Source organism: Phascolarctos cinereus, unplaced genomic scaffold, assembly GCF_003287225.1.
Source record: "Phascolarctos cinereus isolate Bilbo 61053 unplaced genomic scaffold, phaCin_HiC Scaffold_5;HRSCAF=322, whole genome shotgun sequence".
Classification (NCBI taxonomy): Eukaryota; Metazoa; Chordata; class Mammalia; order Diprotodontia; family Phascolarctidae; genus Phascolarctos; species Phascolarctos cinereus.
This window is the reverse complement of record NW_027555958.1, coordinates 297,563,805-297,580,343: the sequence shown is the minus strand read 5'-3', so window position 1 is coordinate 297,580,343 and position 16,539 is coordinate 297,563,805. Positions and strand designations below refer to the sequence as shown.

Sequence of the window (16,539 nt, the reverse complement as noted above, 5' to 3'; positions counted from 1 at the left end):
TGGAATCCTTTGTTTTATAAAGCCATCCTGTCTCATTCTACCCCAGCCCTGTGAGGTGAGTAATACTAGCATTATTGTCTACATTTGCAAACTCAGAGTTCAAGTGATTTGTTCATAGTCACATAGCTAATAAATATCAATTCAAGTCAACAAGCATTTATTAAGCACTTACTATGTTCCAGACACCGTGATAAGTGCTGGGGATACAAATAGAAGCAAACATCTACTGTCTAATGGGAGAAGACAATCCATAAAAGGAAACCAAAAAGCAAAGGGGTGAAAATGGTGGAATGGTGGAAAAAGCAGTTGAGTCAGAAGTCTGAAGAAGAATGAAGGAGTGGACATGGCTGGCCCTTCCTAAAATGGGGGTTCTGGGAGGGACTGACCAATCAGAGGAAGTGGTTGCAGGAGCAGAGGGATCTTCCAGGGTGAGAAAGGTATTGACACACAATGGAGAAAGAAATCCTAGAGAGGAATGAAAGAGTGAGTGGCAGCTAGGATTCCAACTCTAGTTTTCTTAATCCAAGCCCAATATCAACTAAACAATAATATCTTCTGACTGACAAAATTTCCCCACTTCTCAACTGGTTGCCTTGATTTTCATGTAGAGACAAGTACAGATAGCTGTGGAAGAAATTCTCTTATAGAGGCATAATAGTCAGGAAGGTTTGAGTCCATATCCTGCCTCTGACACTTACTAGCTGTGTGACCCCAGGCAAATCACTTAATCTCTTTCAACCCCAGTTTCTTTATCTATAAAATGGGTATAATAAAACCTGTAGTACCTGCCTTTACAAGGTTGCTATTATGTTCCATGGGGAAAATGTATATAAAGTTTTTAGCAAATCTTAAAGTATTATCTAAATAAAAGTGATTAATATTAAGAAAGATATTACAGTCAGTATGCTATATTTGGAATGTGTACTGGGAGTTGATTTGCACTCACGATCTTGCTCTGGAATTTATAAACTGTGTAGATACTAGGCAAATCAATTAATCTTTCTGAGCCTCAGTCTCACCTGTAATAAAATGGGGATGATAATATATGTACCTTTCTCTCCATTCCTTGCAGATCTTTTTCCTCTTTCTCCTGAAGTGTGTGTCCCCTAGTGTTCTGTTCTTGGTATTCTATCTCTGTCTCTGTCTCTCTCTCTGTCTCTCTCTGTCTCTGTGTCTCTGTATCTCTGTCTCTCTCTCTGCCTCTGTCTCTCTGTCTCTGTCTTTTTCTTCTCTCCTGATCTCATTCCCTGCCTAACCAACCCCATCCATGAGTTCAATAATCCCTTTTGTGCAGATGACTTCTAAATCTAGATCTCTGGTCCTAATTTCACCCCTCTAACTCCATATCTTTGTCTATTGAGCATCTCCATCTGAATGCCCTGCCAAACATCTCAAACTCCTAAAATAAATGCATTTTCTTCCCTCTTAAACCACACTCCTTTCCCAATTACAGATTTCAGTTGAAAATAACCCCCACCCTCACCCCTGGCCCATGCTCCCAGCCATCATAGATGCTTGAAACTCTATGTTGTTGTTCAGTTGCATCCGACTCTACATGACCCCATTTGGGGTTTTCTTGGCAAAGATACTGGAGTGATTTCCCATTTCCTTCTCCAGCTCATTTTTACAGATGATAAAACGGAAGCAACCTGGGTTAAGTAACTTGCCTAGGATCACACAGCTAATAAGTGTCCGAGGTTGAATTTAAACTCCAGTCTTCCTGATTCCAGTCTCAGGGCTCTATCCACTTCACCACCTAGCTTCCCTATAGCCATTTTTTAACTCTTTCCTATCTCTTGTGTGCCACATTCAACCAGTCACCAAGTTTTGTTGATTATATTTCCACAATATTTCCTTTCTCTTTAGACTCAGAGACTCTAGGTTCAAATCTCATCTCTGTACTTATTGCTAAGCTGACCTTGGGCAAAGGACATAACTCTCTAGGTCTCAATTTTCTTATCTATAAAATGAGTTTGGACTAGATTGTCTTTAAGACCCTTTCTGACTCTACAATGACTCTTGGATCCTCCCCATTCCCACAGCTACCGATCTATTTTAGGCCCTTACCACCTCCTGTCTATCACATGGTGATTCCTTCCTAGCTGCTGTCCCTGGCATGTATCTCCTTTCTCCAGTCTAATTTTCAGACTTCTGTCAAAATAATCTTCCTAGGACAAAGCGCTGACCAAGTCACTTCCCAGCTAATATTGCTGAGTGATTCCCTTCTGCCTTTGGATACAATATAAGCTCTCTTTCCTGGCACTGAAATCTCTGTGCTTTCTGGCTCCAACCTACCCTTCTAGCCACATTTCAAATTTCTTCCTTTCATGTACTCATACATATTCCAACAGAGTGGGACTATTAGCTGTGCCTCAGGCTTGCTCAGCCCTCTCCTGCATTTGTGTTTTTCATTTTGTTTTGGAGGCAACCTGTGTTAAGTGACTTGCTCAGGTTCACACAGCTAGTAAGTGTCTGAGGCAGGATTTGAATTTGGGTCCTCCTGACCTCAGGGCTAGTGCTTTATCCACTGCACCACCTAGCTGCCCCCACCTTTATGCATTAAAACAGGCTGTCCAGGCCTGGCATGCACCCTTTCTATATTAAAATCTTCCAAGTGTCTACCACTTCTTCCATGGAGCCTTTAGCAGAAAGGATTCTCTTCCCTCCTCAAATTTCTCTAGAACAGTTTGTCTGACCCTCACCTTTGCCCTTATCAAGTTCTTCCTTGTATCATACTTATTTGTCTTTCATAGCTCACTCAGATGCCACCTCAATGCAATTCAATTCAACACATATTCATTAAATGTGTTCAGTGTACTAGGCACTGCTAGGTGCTAAAGATAAAAAGACCAAACTGAAAGTGACTCTACCCTCAAGAAGCTTACATTCTAACTCTTTTCAACTCCTTACCACTATTCTCCCTTCCATTAGTGTTCTTTCCTCTGATTTACCTGTTACCAGCACTTAGCACAGTGTATTTAGTATAGTAAGCAATGAATAAACACGTGCTGACATCATGGATTAAATGGACTGATTTGTGTGGTTGTTATATCCTTCCACGGAAATGTAAGCTGCCTGAGGACAAGGATTATGGGGGAGGGAGCTTTTTATCCACAGCACATAGCACTGTGCCCTATCCCTAGCACCCACTTAATGTTTGTTTACTTAAATCAAATGACCTACCTCATGTAGTTGTGTTTTTCCCCCATAAGGGATTCTGTAGAACATGGAGCTTTATATAAACATTACCAGTTCTTAGGCTAACAGCTATTCAGTGTCCCAAGCCCAAAGTTACCTGAACACCATGTCAATAACACTTCATCACTTTCTGAGAACTCCAGTCTGGGGATGGACTATAGCTGCTGAGAGGCAGTTGTTGGCAATGTGGATTCTCTAGATCAACTGGATTTATTGAAAGTCCACTTTGTATATAATACTGCGGTCAATATAATAGTGTTTGTATATAATATACTTTGTATATAATACTGTGGGGAATATAGAGTCTTTTCCCTCACTGGTAGCCAATTCAACCTAATCAAAATTTGTTAAACACCTGGTCTTTGCAAGGCATTGTGGTAGGCACTAGTTGTACCAAGACAATAAAATGTAGCAGTAAGTTCCATCAAGGAACTTCTTGAATAAGGGACATGCTTCTGGAGACAGACAACATGTACACATGTAAGCAGGTAAGTAAATATGAAGTAATGAGAGAGAGGCTACTCAGAACTGAGGGTTGATGAGTTGGGGAGCAATCAGGGAAGGCTTCAGGGAGGAGGTGGCATCTGAGGCGAGTCAGGAAGGCATGTAGGATTCTGACAGGTAGAGATGCAGAGAATTGGAGAATTTGGGGGAACTGCAAGCTCACTTAGACAGCAGACAAGAGCATAATGGCAATATTAGGCTATTTTAGGGGAGGCAAAGCATCCTGGACTAGGAAGCTGATAGTCCCATTGTGCTTCTTTGTAGGACAGACCATGGCTATAGTATTTTGTTCATGCCTGATAACGCACATTTTTAGAAAGATATAGAGGAAGTGGAAGAGCACCCATAGGTGAATAACCTATGGAGAAGGGACCTGAATTCAAGTCACATGAGAACTGCTTGGAGGAACTGGAAAGATTTATTCTGGAGAAGAAAATACTTGGTGGGTAGGACATGGTATTTTCTGGCATTCAAGGAGTTTTCAAATGGAAGAGAGAATAGACTTCTTCTGGTATATAGTGGGTAGAACTTGGAACCGTGAGTAGAATTTGCAATGAACCAAATTTAAACTTGTTATAAGGAAAAACAACAATTAGAGTTGTCCTATAGTGGAATGAATTGCTTCGGGAGGGTGTGGGTTCCCTTTCATTAGAGATTTTCAAACAAACACTAAATGATCACCTATTAGGAATGTTGTAGAGGATATTCTGAATTAGATACAAGTTATACTAAGACAACCTTTGAGAGCCCTTCTAACTCTGGTGTTCTATGTGTACTACAGACATGGGGGAATAGGTTGGCAAAATTAACTGTGGTGCCAGATGGAATGCCAATTTCAGGGAAATGGTCCATAGTCCATTTTTGCTGGAACGTAGAGTTCATGAAATTAGGCTGGAGCCAGATTATGGCAGGCCCTCCATAATTATGTCAGGTTGAGGAATTTAATCATAGAGGCAATAAGGAGTCATTGAATTTTGGACAGTAGAAGAATATGGTCAGACATGCTTTAAGAAAATTAGTACCCAAAGAGTTTAAGCATCTAGAGGACAGATGCATACTCGTGGAAAATTAAGTCACCACGGAAGAATGATGCAAGATACTAAGTGATTATTACTAAATGAATGATTGGGGTTTTGTTGTTAGAAAAGACTCCCAGCTTCTCTGCAAGTTATAATCTTAGATTGTTACCCCAGGCACTGAGGAGTTAAATAATCTGTCTGGGTTTGAGCAGCCGGCATATAAACGAGGCTGTACTTGAATCCAGGTTTTCCTGACTTCTAGGTAGTCTCTGTCTCCACAATATCTTGCTGCCTTTCTCATTGCTTTGGATGTATTCTTATTTACTGATCTGTGGGCAGGTTGAGTTTTCCTCAAGTAGAATGTAAACTCCCGGAGAAAGAGCAGGGACTATATAAGTTTTTCTCTTTGCCACCCTACCATCTAGCATAGTTTACTACTTGGCATATACACATAGCAGGGCTTAAATGCATGTTGAATTGAATTGAAATCAGCCTTATCTTCTGGAGTAATAAACAAATTAAAAAAAGAAAGAAAGGGCTTACTTTCTGCTTGAGCACTTCTCTTATTTAAAAGTTATTAACCAAATGTGGGACAAGCACTTTTTAGGAAAAGATGATGTTGGCACTGACTCATTTTGGACCCAAACACTAAGAAATCATTTGGATGCAATGAACAAAGTTTACTTTTGCTCATTTCCACTAGAATAGAAAATTGAAGGTGGGTCATATGCATGCATATCTCTCAGATGACTAGGCATTTGGTCAGGTACATAAGAGTAAACAACTTGAATCAGATTCACACTCCATTTCGATCAGAGTTCTGACTCTTACATTGGCACACTTGGTTATTGTCATCATCATCATCTTCATCATCACCATCATCATCATCATCATCATCATCATCATCATCATCATCATCATGATCATCATCATCATCATCATCATCATCTGCCATATCAAAAGGTTAGGAATGCTCTCCAATTATCTGTCTATTATTAAAAATGTATTCAACTCTTTCTTATATCCTATAATTTGAGAACTTGAACCCTTCATTTTACAGAAGGGGAAATTGAGGCTGAGAGAGAGGAAGTGACTTGTCCAGGGTCACAACAGGGAGTTATTGGCAGAGCCAGCACTAGAATCCTGATTTCCTAACACTAGTGGTCCCTGCCCACACCACACTGTTGGGTCTCAAACCTATTTATATCATCAGCCTGTGCCATAAATTTAAATCTCATGTTGTGTACTTCCTTTTACTTCAAACTACCTCTTTTAAACTTAGAGGGTTGTTCCCTACTTCAACAATTCAAATAAATTTTAAAAAGCACTTTAAGCCTTGCTATATGCAAAGCACTGTTAGACACTGGGAATGCCAAGATCTAAAAAATGATATAGTTCCCCTGACTTGTAAGAACTTGCATTCTGTTGGGGGGGGGGAGGAGAAATGAGGGGAAAACAACATATGTGAGATAAGTGTATACATATATAAGTAAGTAATATATAGCCATTTCAAGAGGGAGAGGGCATACCAAGTGTCCTCCATTATTTACTTACCTGTGTAAATGTTGTATATCCTTAGTAGAGAGTAAGCTCCTGGAGGGCAGGGACTGGCTTTCGTTTTGTCCTTGAGTACTCAGTACCTAGCACAGTGTCTTGCACGTGGTGGGTGTTTAATAAATAAATTCTTGTTAGATTGTATTGGATTATATTCTGAGATTTGGTTATACAGGCAATATTTACTTTCTCCATTTTCTTTAATTTAAAGCCAGTTTAAAAAAAAAAGATTATTTCAGTGAAAAATCAGCCTCACCACTTGGTCAACATTGAGTAGGTAAAATGAGTAGATGGCTGAATTTTTCACTTCTCAACTAGCTGACCTGGAAGCATGCAGCTCTAATTTTAGTACATTTTCACAGTGAAGAAGAATCATTACATGGAGGACAATTGGATAAAATGGAGACCCATTTTTCTTTTATTTACTTGTTTATGAAAATAATTTTTAAAATTAATGTTTTATTTTTACATTGTCTAAATTCCTACCTTTCTCTCCCCAGCCCTTTGAAGAGATCTAATATTTTTTTAAATTGTAAAATTAATAAGTATCATCAAAAAATTCAAGCAAACAAATAAAATGTTAAAAAAATAAGTTAAACCATAATCTCTTAATTATTTAATTTTTAAAATATATAAATGAACTTTAACCAAATATTAGTAGTCAAATTTCATTTGCTTCTGCATCTCCCTCTATTTTATTCTATGTAATTATAGAATTCTTTTGTTGTGATTATTTTTATATTATCATACTCAGTTTTTTATTGTAGAATATAAAGTCCTTAAGGGCAGGCAAAGACTGGTTTTCGTTTTGTCTGGGTATTCTCAAAGCCTAGCACAGTGTACTGCACATAGTAGGTGCATAAAAAATGCTCATTGGATTGGATTATGCATATTGCTGTTCCAGTTCTAAATTTTTACTTTGCATCATTTCATGTCTTTCTATATTTCTTGGTGTTCTTCATAGTTATCATTTCTTATGGAACCATAATTTTCCATTACATTGACATAATATATTTCATTCAGCCATTTATTTCTAGGACATATGGTGTGATTCTCCACCAAGGACAGCCAGGGCAGGATATCATGGTGAACAGATTACTGGTGGGTATGAGGAATAACTGTCCACCAGCTGTAATGAAGCCTTAAATTGTGATATGTGGAGCAATGGTAGGAGCTCCTCTTCTGCTATGAATGAATGAAGGACTAAATAGATAACTTTTCCTACCCTTCCCCCCAGATAATGACTGGAACAGTTCTGCCTGGAGTTAGAGGTATACAAGAGATGACCCTTTGGCTGTTTGTAGGGCAGTTGAATCAACTTGCATCTAGCCTCACAAAGCTGATACATTTCTTTTATTTAGGATGTATACAAATTTTACTACATTGTAAAATGTACTATTTACTACTGGTGTGTGTTTTAACATAAGATCAATGATTGGGGGAGGGAGAGGAATTTTAAAAATAGGAAGGAAAGAGGAAAAAGTGAAAACATGGGGGAGAGAGGGGAGAGAGAGAGAGATAACTTGAAAGAGAAGCAGATGGAGAAAGAAAGGGAAAGAGTGAAAAGAAGAAACAGAGAGGGAGGGAGGGACAAAGAAGAAAAGGGATAAGAAAAGTAGGAAGTATTGAAGCAGGAAAGAAAAAAAGATAATTGAAAGGAAGGAGGTAAAGATGAAGAGAGAGGAGGAAAGAAATGGAGAGGGTGTGGGAGTAGGGAGGAAAATAGAGGAACAGAAAGAGAGGGGGAGGGGCAGAGAGGAAGAGGAAAGAGGGGAAAGGAGATAGGATTATGGACAACTTGCTTCAAACCACACTAAACAATTTGCAGTTCAGAAAGAAATGAAACATCATATTCCTATAAACTTTATAGTCACATTTGAGGAATGAAAATGGGGCACATGAAATGTTCATTTTTTAATATCAGGACAAATGTCAGCCACATTTTGGGGGGTTATGTTTAGATTCTAAGAGTGTTTTTTTTTAAATAGGAATTGAGCAAGAGGTTGTGGACAAAGAATAAGTATATAAAAACTCATTTTAGGCTGCTTACAGACATGTAAACCAGTTTAAAAAATAGATTTGGATCCAATCAAGTAGCCAGTTATTTCAAAAACATCTAATTAGTAACTCTGGTTGTTTGATTGAATTTAACTAGTTGTTTTCAAAATAACTAGTTGACTGGATCCAACTTTAAAACAACTGGTTTTTGTGTGAAGACAGAGTTATATATATTTAAGTGACTTCCTGAGGGTAAAATGCCCTGAAAAACTGTTTACACCATTAAAAGAAAATCCAAAAAAACACAACCACCATTTCCCTTCAGAGCCCTAAATATTTGGGGCTGCCCCTGAGAAAAAAGTCCTCTAACTAGAAACAGACAGGGCACCAATCAGCCCACATGCTATACTGAAATAAAGGCAAAAAGTAAACAAAAAAAATCATGTCCTCTCCTTTAAAAATTCTCTTAGTCTTAATAATTAATGGGGTCATGAGGTAAGATGGGACTAACACTCCTTAATGTTAAGAGGCTACTGATATTAGCTTATACTGGATCCAAAAGCTCCAGACACTTAGAGAGAGTGAAGATCCAAATGGCAGGTTTTATTTGTAATTATTTTCTTCTGGAACAATGATCACACTTTCCCCTAACTTTTTACACTTAATTTCTCCACCAAAAAAAAAAAAGCAATTCTTTTTTGAGCCAGGTATTTAATTTAAAAATACACATCCACATTCATACCACAAAATAATAATCCCCTTCCCCCATGAACCAAGTTTCTTTTTCCATTTTATATGGGGATCAAACAAGATTTGGTTATTGGTCCCAGTTTCCACCAGATGGGAATCAGAATTGTGATGTGAAATTTTCAAAAGGTAAGACTGATGATACAACTTGAGGGACATTGTTTTGCAAAGTACTGAGAGGAAAAAAAACCCAATTCATTGATAAGTTGGGTCTGGAATCCTCTCTTGGAAAGTTTGTTAATCTAATGAATGACTCCCTTTCCCTCCTAGAACCTTCTTCCTTTTCCCACCTCACTCCCCATCCCCCACCCCACCCTCCAGGAACATCTGTACAATATATCTCATTCTAAGCAAAAATAATTTTTGAGCAATCATGCCACACACACAGAATGACAAACAACTATGTTATTAAAGGGCTCCCCTACTCCTTCCAAGTACTGAGTCTCTAGGATAAACATACATTTTTCTTTTGAGCCTTTATATACTAGAAATGGTTGAATTATAATTTGATGGGGGGGAAATATCCCTTCCCCTTCTCTCTGTTCTCTTATATTTTGTATGTAATTCTAATCATATAATTACCCTTATTTCTTTGACAAAAGGAAATGTAGTGCCCCTTTTAAACTGGTACTCATTTACATTTTTCAAACTTTTATAGTATTTTTAAAAAAACAACAACAAAACTAGAACACACACACACACACACACACAAACCCACTAAGATTTCATGTTGTAGGAAGAAACAAAATACCCCAAAGCAGTTACAATGGGGTGAGGGGCTGGGGGGGGAGAGAATAAATTAAAGCAGCTACATGCCAAGAAATTTGATTTTTTTAAACTTCTTAATGTATTCAATAAAGAACAGGACATTATCTAAGAAATTATTGCTTTCAAATGACAAAAAAAAAGATTTCATCTTCATGTAACTCCTCAACTTCTTCCCATACCTCTGAATGTTTGTCTTTTTTTTTTTAACACTTCTGAGTTTTGACAAATACTAAATGTTAGATTTAAAAATTCATTGTGTAACTGGGAGTGGGTTAGAGACATTATTCAGATATAGGAAAGTTTCCTTATAGAAACTTTAACATGCAGGCAATTTCCAATATTTCTTAATTCAGAGATACTTTTAAATTCTCTAACTAGATCAAATACCTGTTTGAAAAAGAAGGGAATTCTTTTGTCCAGAAGGTATATTTGCGAATCTTTCCAAATCTAAATCAAACTTTGTGTCAAGGACTCATCTGAGGAGGCTGAAAAAAGCTGTCTTCTAAAGGAAGTTATGATATCTTTGGAAACAAATAGAAATGGACTTCTAATTGTTCCCCCCCCCCCTTAATGTGAGTATTGGAGAATTAAATATAAAGATAGCAAATGCTGGAAATTTTCCTGTCCTCTCACTTGGTATTCTAGCCTTACCAAGAAATGCCACTCTTCACCATGCTGACTTTACTGACCCCAGCTGATACAAGGACTGGGAAAAGAAGTCTTGAACAGAAACATTATGGTAAAAAACAAAACAAAACAAAACAAAAAAACTTTCTGCCTGGAATATCCAGATCATTGAGGCAAAAGTGATTTGACAAACTGAAGGGTCTGCATCTCACTGCAGCTGCCCAGTTCTCTTCTGCAGTATGGATACTGTCTTGGGGGAGGGGACACAAACAACCATCAGAGAGAAAATGTTAGAATTCAGTGAAACTGGTGATTGGAAAATAGATGGTGAATTTTGTCAGACAAATGTTGGCAACCACCATTAAAAAAAAACAAACCGAACAACTCAACCAGATTTATAATCACAAATTTTGACCATTTTCCAACTGCAGAAGCTGATTTAGCAAACTTGAAATTGGATTAAATTGGCTAGTAATTGTGTTTTGAAAACAGCCAATTAAAATTAAATTCAAATTCTTCCCCAAACCTGTTTGTGCCTGGAGAAGCAAGCTGAGTTAGGTTTAAGAAATGGTGGACAGGGAGGGAAGCATTTCCTAATCAGGAGGCTTCGGTGGTGGTGGTGATGGTGGTGGTGGGGGTAGAATTGGGCTTTCTTATTTCAGGATAAGGGATCTACTGTGGAATTTTCCTCTATAGGAAAAAAACTAAGGGGGCAATAATAACAGTGCCCCATATGTATGGAGTACTTTAAGGTACTTTAATGGGAGAAAAAAGTCTATCATTCAGTTTTCAGCCTGAACTTTAAAATAAGGAGAAAAATAAGTGATAAACAGACTACCTTCTTTGAGATCATGTCCCTAGCCTTTCTTTTATTCCCCCAATTTAGAAAGGATTTGGGGAGAATAGGGCTGCTCTATCATCTATTCAGTCCAACAAGAGAGAGGAAAAGACTAGGAAACAGCCCTAAAGATGCTAGTTATTTTTGAATGTCTGCCTTTTGTTTATTTAAATAGAGACCATCTCCAGTAACCAAGAAATATTCCTGGGGAACAAATGATTCCCCCCCCCCACCTAAATTACTGTCCAAAAGAATCTGTCATTTCTTCTAATTTTCTCAAAATTTTCCATTTGTTCTGCAATGGACATTAATCAGTTTCAAGTTTTGTTTTCTTTTTGAGTTTGCTGGGCTGGGCTGGGCTGGCTGATTCGATCTTTCTAGTGAGAGTGGGGAGGGGTGGTGAGAAGGTTGTTGTCTGGGGTGGGGGGGATGGCTCAAATGTCTAACAGCCCTTTGGAGAGAAAGCCTTTCCCCCCTCCCCCAAAATTCTCTCTGATTTGAAAAGTTGTACAAATTTTAACTGCAGTTGTCCCAAACCGGGCAGAAAACGATGAACCCATGTCTTGCTAGGGCAAAAACCACCGTTCTTCTTTTCTTTTCTTTTTTTTTTTTTTAATTTTTTGGTAGGTTGGGAAAGGGAGAGGTGAAGCCCACTCTTTCCTTGTGATCTTAATAATGAGCTCCCAAGGAAGAAAAGTGGTGGAGTGTCAGAGAAGATTGTTTCAAAATGCTGACTTTCTAGACTTTATAAAGCTAATTGGTAGGACTGAGGTGAGGGTTGTGGGTGGCAGCCCACTGGCCCTGGAGGTTGGCTCTAAAAAGAAAAATATATTAAATCAGATGTCTTATTGATAGATCCAACACGTGTTGGGGTGCTGCCCCGATGGAGGCTCAGACAATAGGGAAATAGGGGACAGTAACCCCCTTCATCCACGGACTCTCCAGACACTTGTGCCCCTCTCTACCTAGTCTCCCGTTCTCAAGGCCCACGGGGCCCTATCCTATCCACCGACCAGCTTGGGGAACAGAAGGCTTAGGGACTCCTCGCCTCTCCCCCTCCTAACTCCCCGGCCTAGAGTGCTCCGGGGCTGCTGCTTCGTCCTTTCCCCTGCCGGTATCCCGGCCCCGGAGAGCAACTGGGAACTCCTTTGGTTTCCAACTTCGGAGAGGGTCCCGTTCTCTAACAAGGATTCCTTCTCTCCCGTTCCCGGCAGATTCCGAAAGGCGCGGAGGATACGATTCACCTCTTCCCCCACCGCAGGAGAGGAGGTGCGGACCTCCCACGTGCCGCCCCTTCCCCACTCCGCCTCTCGGGTCGGAGGAAGCGGGACTAATCGGTTGGAGAGAAGAGTTGGGGGTGGGGAAGGACCCAGGCAGATCCGCTCCCCTCACCCACACCCTAGCGAAATGAGAGGGGGGGAGGGGAGGCCCCCGTTGCCCCTCCCCAAAGCCCCCGCCCCTCGCTTCCCCAAGCGCGGAGCGGAAACTCTCTCTCCCTCCCCCACCCACCCAGTCTGGTTTGGGCCCTAGGATCTCCAGCTTCCTCACCCACCTCCCTGCCCCTTGACCCAGCCCCACACCCCAAGCTGAGTAGGGGACCCAAGAAGCAGAAATCCATGTTTGGAGAGCTCTCCTCATGAAGAGCCCTGTGGCTCCGGGAGGGGCCAGGAGAAGATAACTCCACTTGTTTCAACCTCCCAGCCCCCCATCAGGTACGAAGGAAAAGGGGGTAAAATCCTATTACCCGAGTCACCAGCCGCCGCCTAACCTCGTCCTCTCCGGTTCTGTTCATTTCACCCGCGGTAATCTACCTAGCTCGTCCATTCTGCCCTTAAAGTGGATGCACCGAGCCTATTCTCTCTTCCCCTCGGGGGTTCCTGGAAAGAACTTGTCAGCGGGATCCCCAATTTTGTCCTCCCTCCCCGCAGTATCTCTCGAATTCCTCCACGGTTTCCTTCTGATCCCCGCAGCACTTCGCTGTGGCCCCAGCGTGGCCCGCTTCCTCGCCCTGGGGCGACCCAGCAAGCTCCGGCCACCTTCCTGGGATTCAGGGGAAGCGGCCCGGATCGGCGAGAGAGGCGGAGAACCTAGCTTGAGGGTCTTGGGGGAAATGCTCTTTTCCCCTCCCAGAACCGCCCGGCAGCCCCCTTCCAGTGGACCCCGGAGTCCGTGACTTCCCTTTGTCTCTTGCCGTGCTAGCCCTCCTTTCCCCCTACCCCCCCACTGGGAGCTGCAAACACAAGCAGGCGGTGGGTGTATTTAAAAGAAAAAAGGCAAAAAAAAAGCGCGCCCTCAACTAAAATCCTAACGAAACCTACAGAAAACAAACGAATTAAAAACAATCCAGCACCCGATCCCAAGAGATCGAGGGGATCCCCTCCTCTCCGCCAGCTCCGATCATCACGGGTGGGTGACTGAGGGCGGGGCGCTCGCCGAGGGGCCCAAGTTCCTGCCTCCTCGGGGAGCGGGTGCGGAGATCCACGGAAGCCTGCCTCCCGCCCCCACCCCACTCTAGTCTGGCCGGGGGGCGCGCCGAGCCCCTAGACTGGGGAGGTGGGTGGGCTAGGCCGAGTGGAGGAGGGGGCCGACGGCGTCGAGGCCTCCCCCTCCCGGGTGGGTGGGGGCTTCCACCACGTGGCTTCGCCCTTTTTTTTTTCCGCTCCATTTTTTTTCCCCAAGTAGATTTTATTTAGAGGCGGCGCCTGTGCGGCCGGGGAGAAACGTGACACAGGAGCTCGGCTCACTGGGGTTTCGGGCCGAAAGGGAAGCCGTGGCTGCCGCTGCAGCTACCGCTACCAGCACCTCCCTTTTAGCCGCCGGGCCCCTACTCCCAGGCACCCCCCAAAGAGTGCCGTTCCCCCCCCCACCCCACCCCCATCCCCCTCCCCGCTGCATCCCCTCCCCTTTCCTCTCCCTCCGGCCTCCCTCCCCGCCCTCTCCCCCGCCCCCCTTCGGCTCCGGACAACTTTAGGGGTGGGGTGGAAAGAAAGTTTAGCGCTCTTCCCCCCCCCACCTCTCGGCCTAGGATTGTCGCCTTCTCCCTGTTGGCTTGGCGATACGGGGGACTCCCTCCAGCCCCCCGAAACCGCCACCATGAATAAACTCTACATCGGCAATTTGAACGAGAGCGTCACCCCAGCAGACTTGGAGAAAGTGTTTGCGGAGCATAAGATCTCCTATAGCGGCCAGTTCTTGGTCAAATCCGGCTACGCCTTCGTGGACTGCCCCGACGAACACTGGGCTATGAAAGCCATCGAAACTTTTTCCGGTAAGAAAAGACACCCCCAAGCTTCTCGTAGTTCTCCCCTCGCCAGGCCCACCCAGATACCTGCTGTTCTTCACCCACTCTGCCCACCCCTCTTACCCGGCCCAGTCTCAGTCTTCTGGGTTATAGCTAGGGCCCTGATTTGAGCCTACGGCCACCTCTTTCGACGTCTACTCTTGGGGAAAAATCGGGTCCCCCCTTTTAGTCCTAAGGTTTCCCATAAAGGCAACAGTCACTTTGGAGGCGCTGGCATGGCACCTCCTTGCCCCACCCCCTACTCTGCTCCCCGACGGGACGGGCACCCCCTCATTCGAAAGAAGGGGGACCCTCCTTTTTCGGAGGTTCAAGGGACCCATTAACTGGCCAAGGTTTTGTCGCCAAGCCTTCCCTCTCGCTGGGTAGGGCGATTCCTCTGTTTAAACACTCCCTGCCCCCACCCCCTCCATTCCTAGGCCCTTCGAGGCAGGGAGGGGGCCCTGGGCTTCCCGCTTACCCCCACCCCAACTCCCCTCACCCCATTTTCCTTGGTAAGCTTAGGCCTTTGGCGGGACATGGTGTAAGACGGGGTGGGAAGGGAGTCCCTGGCCCCAGGGGGAAGGGGCTTTGGCCATTTTGATTCTGAAGTGGGGCGTGTGATGGAGCTAGGAAGCGGCGCCGTAGTCGCCATGCTGCCTTTGGAGACAAGAAACTAGGGAAAGGGAAGGCGGCGAGGCTGCTTGGAGGCCTTGGGCTCCTCCAGCCCTCGAAGCCTTTCCTGGGTGACCCCTCCAACAGAACAGTGCAAAGACTCCCACTCATTATAGGCCCCCTAAAACCCTGTGCCCGACAGAATAATAAAGTTTGCTTTCCCTTCCACCTTTTCTGATCAACCGCGGCTTTGCAGAGAAATGGGGGAAGGAGAGCGAATTCTCCTCGATCTATTTCTTTATTATCTGGGGTGAGGTAAATGCACCCTATTATCGTAGTCAACCTCCGAGTAAGGAGACTGAAAGCATCTTACAGCCATGCTTTAATACTATTTTTTAAAAAACCCACAAAAACTTAGACACCACTATTTTCCAAATGTTCCCTTTTCTTTTTCCACCTCACGGAAGAATCTGCTTAGTAAATCCTTCAGTCCACTTGGTTACATCCCCTTCTTGTCTCCCGAATCCCCACCCCACCATTCAGGCCTCCATTAATAAGACTCTTTTCTTTTTTCTTATTTTCTTCAGGGAAAGTGGAACTGCAGGGGAAAAGGCTGGAGATTGAACACTCTGTCCCTAAAAAACAAAGGTAGGGCAAACCCTTACCCTTGGGGAAATCAATCCTTGGGCTGAGAGGCCTTTTACAATGCATATGTGGTAGATGGAAGAACATCCTCTATTGGGATGTTAGGGGCTGGTGATGAGATGTTGTCACCTTGTTTGGAGGTATTTTACAGTTTGTTTTGGAAAAAAAGATAAGTTGGGGGTGTGGGTGGGATATAGAAAGTGATTTGGAAAATAAAAAGAAATCAAAACAGAAAATGAAGGAAGCCTGAGGAATTTGCTTAGGGAATGGGGCTCACACTTCAAGGAGAGCTAAGGTCTCTAAGTTTGCAAGAGTTCCCTGGTTTCTTAGTACTATGGACATACAACTTCCTACAGTGCTTCCCCCCCTCTTATGCCTCTACATTGGCCTTATTTCTACTTTGAGTTTTTTTTTTTCGGGGAATGATACCCTCATGGTTTACAAGGAACTTGGATGAGACCTCCCCCATTCCTTCACCCAAAGAATGCTTCTTAAGATGGTTGTCTCTTCGTTAGGCTAAAGCCAGTTTACACAGGCCCTGATTCCTAGTCTCTTCCTCACATTCCCACTCCTGGATTTTTGAAAGAATATTCTACTGCTTTACTATCCTTTTGGAACCCCCAACCCCCATCAGTCTATTGTTGCGAGGGGACCATCTGGGGTGAGAGCTTTGTGCTCAGGCTGTGAGCAAGGGCTCTTGGAGGGCCAAGAACTGCCTGGATGAATGCAAAGGAGGGGTAGTGTGTTCT

At 43.0% G+C, this 16,539-nt stretch overlaps 1 protein-coding gene across 1 annotated transcript in view; it reads left to right on the top strand.

Annotated features, from left to right (window-relative positions):
• Window positions 1-14,221: 14,221 nt before the first annotated feature.
• IGF2BP1 (insulin like growth factor 2 mRNA binding protein 1) overlaps window positions 14,222-16,539 on the top strand; it is a 65,048-nt gene continuing 62,730 nt past the window's right edge. Inside the window, 2 exon segments of the mRNA XM_020997779.2 lie at window positions 14,222-14,521; window positions 15,733-15,793. Coding sequence (XP_020853438.1) covers window positions 14,347-14,521; window positions 15,733-15,793 — 236 coding nt within the window. The 5' untranslated portion in view covers window positions 14,222-14,346.